General features: G+C 40.9%; 3 protein-coding genes across 3 annotated transcripts in view; 1 reads left to right on the top strand and 2 right to left on the bottom strand.

The window, feature by feature from the left end:
* The window catches only part of PHALS_05413 (uncharacterized protein), a gene marked incomplete at both ends in the record, with an annotated part of 561 nt that extends 329 nt beyond the window's left edge, over positions 1 to 232 (top strand). The window contains one exon of the mRNA XM_024722982.1: positions 80 to 232. Within this exon, the coding sequence (XP_024574004.1) occupies positions 80 to 232 (153 nt within the window). The remainder of the gene's footprint in view (positions 1 to 79) is intronic.
* Positions 233 to 1,302: 1,070 nt separating this feature from the next.
* On the bottom strand, positions 1,303 to 2,085 carry PHALS_05412 (uncharacterized protein; the record flags this gene model as incomplete). Its single annotated transcript, XM_024722980.1, has 1 exon — positions 1,303 to 2,085. One exon carries the CDS (start codon positions 2,083 to 2,085, stop codon positions 1,303 to 1,305), a length of 783 nt encoding a protein of 260 aa, XP_024574003.1.
* Positions 2,086 to 3,044: 959 nt separating this feature from the next.
* On the bottom strand, positions 3,045 to 3,325 carry PHALS_05411 (uncharacterized protein; the record flags this gene model as incomplete). The annotated part of the gene is made up of 2 exons (XM_024722979.1): positions 3,045 to 3,192; positions 3,261 to 3,325. 2 exons carry the CDS (start codon positions 3,323 to 3,325, stop codon positions 3,045 to 3,047), a joined length of 213 nt encoding a protein of 70 aa, XP_024574002.1.
* Between the last annotated feature and the right edge of the window lie 43 nt (positions 3,326 to 3,368).

The raw sequence follows: 3,368 nt of genomic DNA, 5'->3' as shown, positions 1-3,368 counted from the left end.
AAGTTTACCAGCGTTGGCAATTACGCCAGCGCAATTCAAAGTCATAACTCGAGGTTTGCTGTTCGCAATTTCTCACCAGCTAAAGATCCAGTGTCTTGATGCCATAAGCGACATCACCACTGTCGTTGTCGTCGCTGCTATCATTGCAAAACGATTTTCCGATGTTCTTTGCCCTTGCGTATGTCGCGTCAATGCAACTTGGAGAAAAAGGGAATGTAATGGGCCTCACTAATACATAAGAAGGTGTATTCGGAACAGATAAACGTTGGCTGTATTGATGTCGTCCTATTGATTGATGTCAGCCCCGATATTAGCGATCTCCCAAGAGCTCCTGATATAATGTACGAGCTGAAGGAGCTATAGTGTACATTAGTTACGTAGTTAGTCTCAAGTCCGTTTTATCCCAGCTCACCGGCGCTATCTAGAAGACACTCCATTCTTAATGAGGAAGTGACTGTCCGTTCCTTTCGACTTACTGATATCATCCCGACTACACTCCGTATTGATTCTCTTATCTCAAAACATTAAGCGTCATGTGTCAAGTGCGCGAAGCTATGGCGAGGTGTCCAGAAGCAACATACTGATGCAAGTGGTAGACGAAACACGAATAAATATATGGCGGATGGATTAGTCTTATCAGGCGCTATAAATCTACTTTTCTGTAGTCTAAACAACTCGATTGCGTCTTCACTATATTAAGTGTCTTACGGTCATAGTTAGAAGAAATCGAGTTGCCTCCAAAATATCACAAAGAGATTGTATGCACATCCTGTGCTCTACGTAGACTTACTAAAGCCGAACGACGACTGATCTCTAACAATGCAAAGCGTTCTCCTAAAGACAGAATGACATTGCAAATTTTATAACTGAGCTACCATCCGTTCAAGAACAGCAACACTGCCCAAGACACAGCACATGCATCGCACCAGCGACTACCTTAATTGTGTCTTTGACACAATAAAAGCGACAAGTGCAGAATTGTCTGACTCTGTCGATTTCAAGTCCAGAGAATCTCCGGCTTTTCTCCTCTGTACGACCATCTAGATTCCTGTACGATATACTTCAAAAATGACATACAGTACAACCAACCTAAACAACATATATAACCTTCCACCATGTGGTATAACCGACACATTGTAATGCCATTTGGTTTCTTACCTCAACTTCAGTTGTCCGACACACAGAATTTCTGTACGTACATTTTAAGCTAATAAAACCCAACACAGAACCCAAAAAATCCATTCATATTAACTACATTGCACATCTAAACTACAGAAAAGAAGAATCAAAAAAACCTTCCTTCTAACTTCTTCCTCCATGATGCAGATCACAATAAATTCCTCGTCGTATTGTATGAAAACACATTTGTGCTTGACACTTGCGTCCACCTCCATGTGAAAAACATTTTCCATTTCCACGATCTTTTTTCTCACAACCTTCTGTACTACATGATCGTACCCCACCATGTAGATAACAAAATCCATTCCGTTGTGTTCCTTTATCACATCCATCGTACAAACATCGTTTTCCACCACCATGTGCACGACAGAAACCACCACCTTGTGATGATTTACTACATCCCGTAAAACTACAACGTGCTCCTCCTCCATGTCCTTTACATAATCCATTCGATTGTGCGCGTTTATCACATCCATCCATATGACATGGTTTTCCTTTAATCCATCGTCCATCTTTATTTAGAAACGTACCTGGTTTACGAAGACATGGTTCGGAAAATGTACGACTAGATAAGGTCGAATTCGAAAGTGTACGATGAGATGTCACTGTTGTACGTACAGTTGGCGAAACACGATGAAAGAGTGGATTTAATGGTGGAATTGAGACTTGATGATGCATTTCCGTCGTAAGACTACACATAATCGCATCAATAAGATCTTGATCACCAAATACGGAACTTAATGAAGATCCTGCTTGAGTTTGTGGTGTCATTGTCGTCGAATGAAAGTCAAATGGTTCAAGTTCATGTTTTGATACATGATAGAGATCAAGTGTTTTAACACTTGGAAGAAGTGGAACGAGAGGCTCGGGACATGATGTTGTACGATCATAAATGGGTGGAAACATGGCGGAATCAACTGGAGAATTGGGTGAATGACTTTGTGACTCGAACATCTTGAGAAAAGATTTTGAAATGTACGCAGAACGTTTTTTTGGGAGTTTGACGTGTGGTATTTGCTTGCCAGATTTGAAAGTGTCGATGGAGGTAGGAAGAAAAGCAAGAGACGAACGTGGACAGGTCGTTTGAAATAATTAGCAGATGCTAACGTAGCAGATGGAGAGTAAGTCTCAAAATGACGCCCGACCATGTGAAGCGATCGTACAGATAGTCGGGCAGAAAGTTGTACGACAAACGCAAGAACGTTGAGCCAGTGGGTACAAACTTTTTGTCGTCATTTGCAAAAGTTCAAAAAAACAGAAAGTTTCAAGTTAAGGGGAAGAAAAATGGACGATGGTACTGTACATCGAACATGGAAAAGGAGGGACTTGGTCTTATCCACCAGGTGATACACGAGTGTTTTTGGGACTTGTAGTGTGCTAAATTGATCGGTAGAAATGAAAAATAGTTTAAGAAATGAAGAAGAGATTGAATGCGTCGGTTTGGACGAAAAATGTGATGCTTTTAGTGTTACATGGTTTGGTGTAACGTTACGTGGTGGAAATAGCAATGAAAGGTCAGTGCAGTCATTACACACAGAAAGGAAAGGCGAGGAGTCGAGAAAAGTTTGTTCAACTTTTACGTGCAGAGGATGTTAGGAGACGAATGAGAACTGAGATGTTGGGCTTGAATTGCCTGACGTGTACGGACATGTACGAACGCTCTTCGTACAAATGTGCATTTTCGTTTTATTTCAAAAATAAACGCAGGTAAGACTTGTCACCACTACTTTTGACAATTGCATGAAGAAAAAAGAGTGGCATGCAATACAAGGATTGCAACAGTTTGTTGCAATCCATTCGCCAGACTTCGTCTCAGTTGACATCAATGCAAATATCCCAAATCTTTTGCTTACATAATCACTTTTCTACGTGGTAAACACAATTTCAACTCTCAGCTGGTCGTGATGCTTTCCATCTGGTTTCATCTCGTCGGGATTTTTCTTACATAAGTAAAACTTTCTTTGGCACATGGTAATATGGCGCCACCCAAATGTTGCATGTGCAAAAGAAACGCTTTGTGGCATAATAAATGAGTAAGCCACTATCCCTCTTCCTTTCCTCTCTGTTCTTATCTGACGTACCATATGCCACTTACCACATGGTCATTTTCAAGTTGCGTCACCAAGTTTCCAATAATTGTATTCATTCACTTCATTCACTTTTCAATACCCTCAAGACACCAACTCGCA

This window comes from Plasmopara halstedii (genome assembly GCF_900000015.1).
Source record: "Plasmopara halstedii genome assembly, contig: Scaffold_289, whole genome shotgun sequence".
NCBI lineage: Eukaryota > Oomycota > Peronosporomycetes > Peronosporales > Peronosporaceae > Plasmopara > Plasmopara halstedii.
This window is presented reverse-complemented; position numbering and strand designations above follow the sequence as displayed.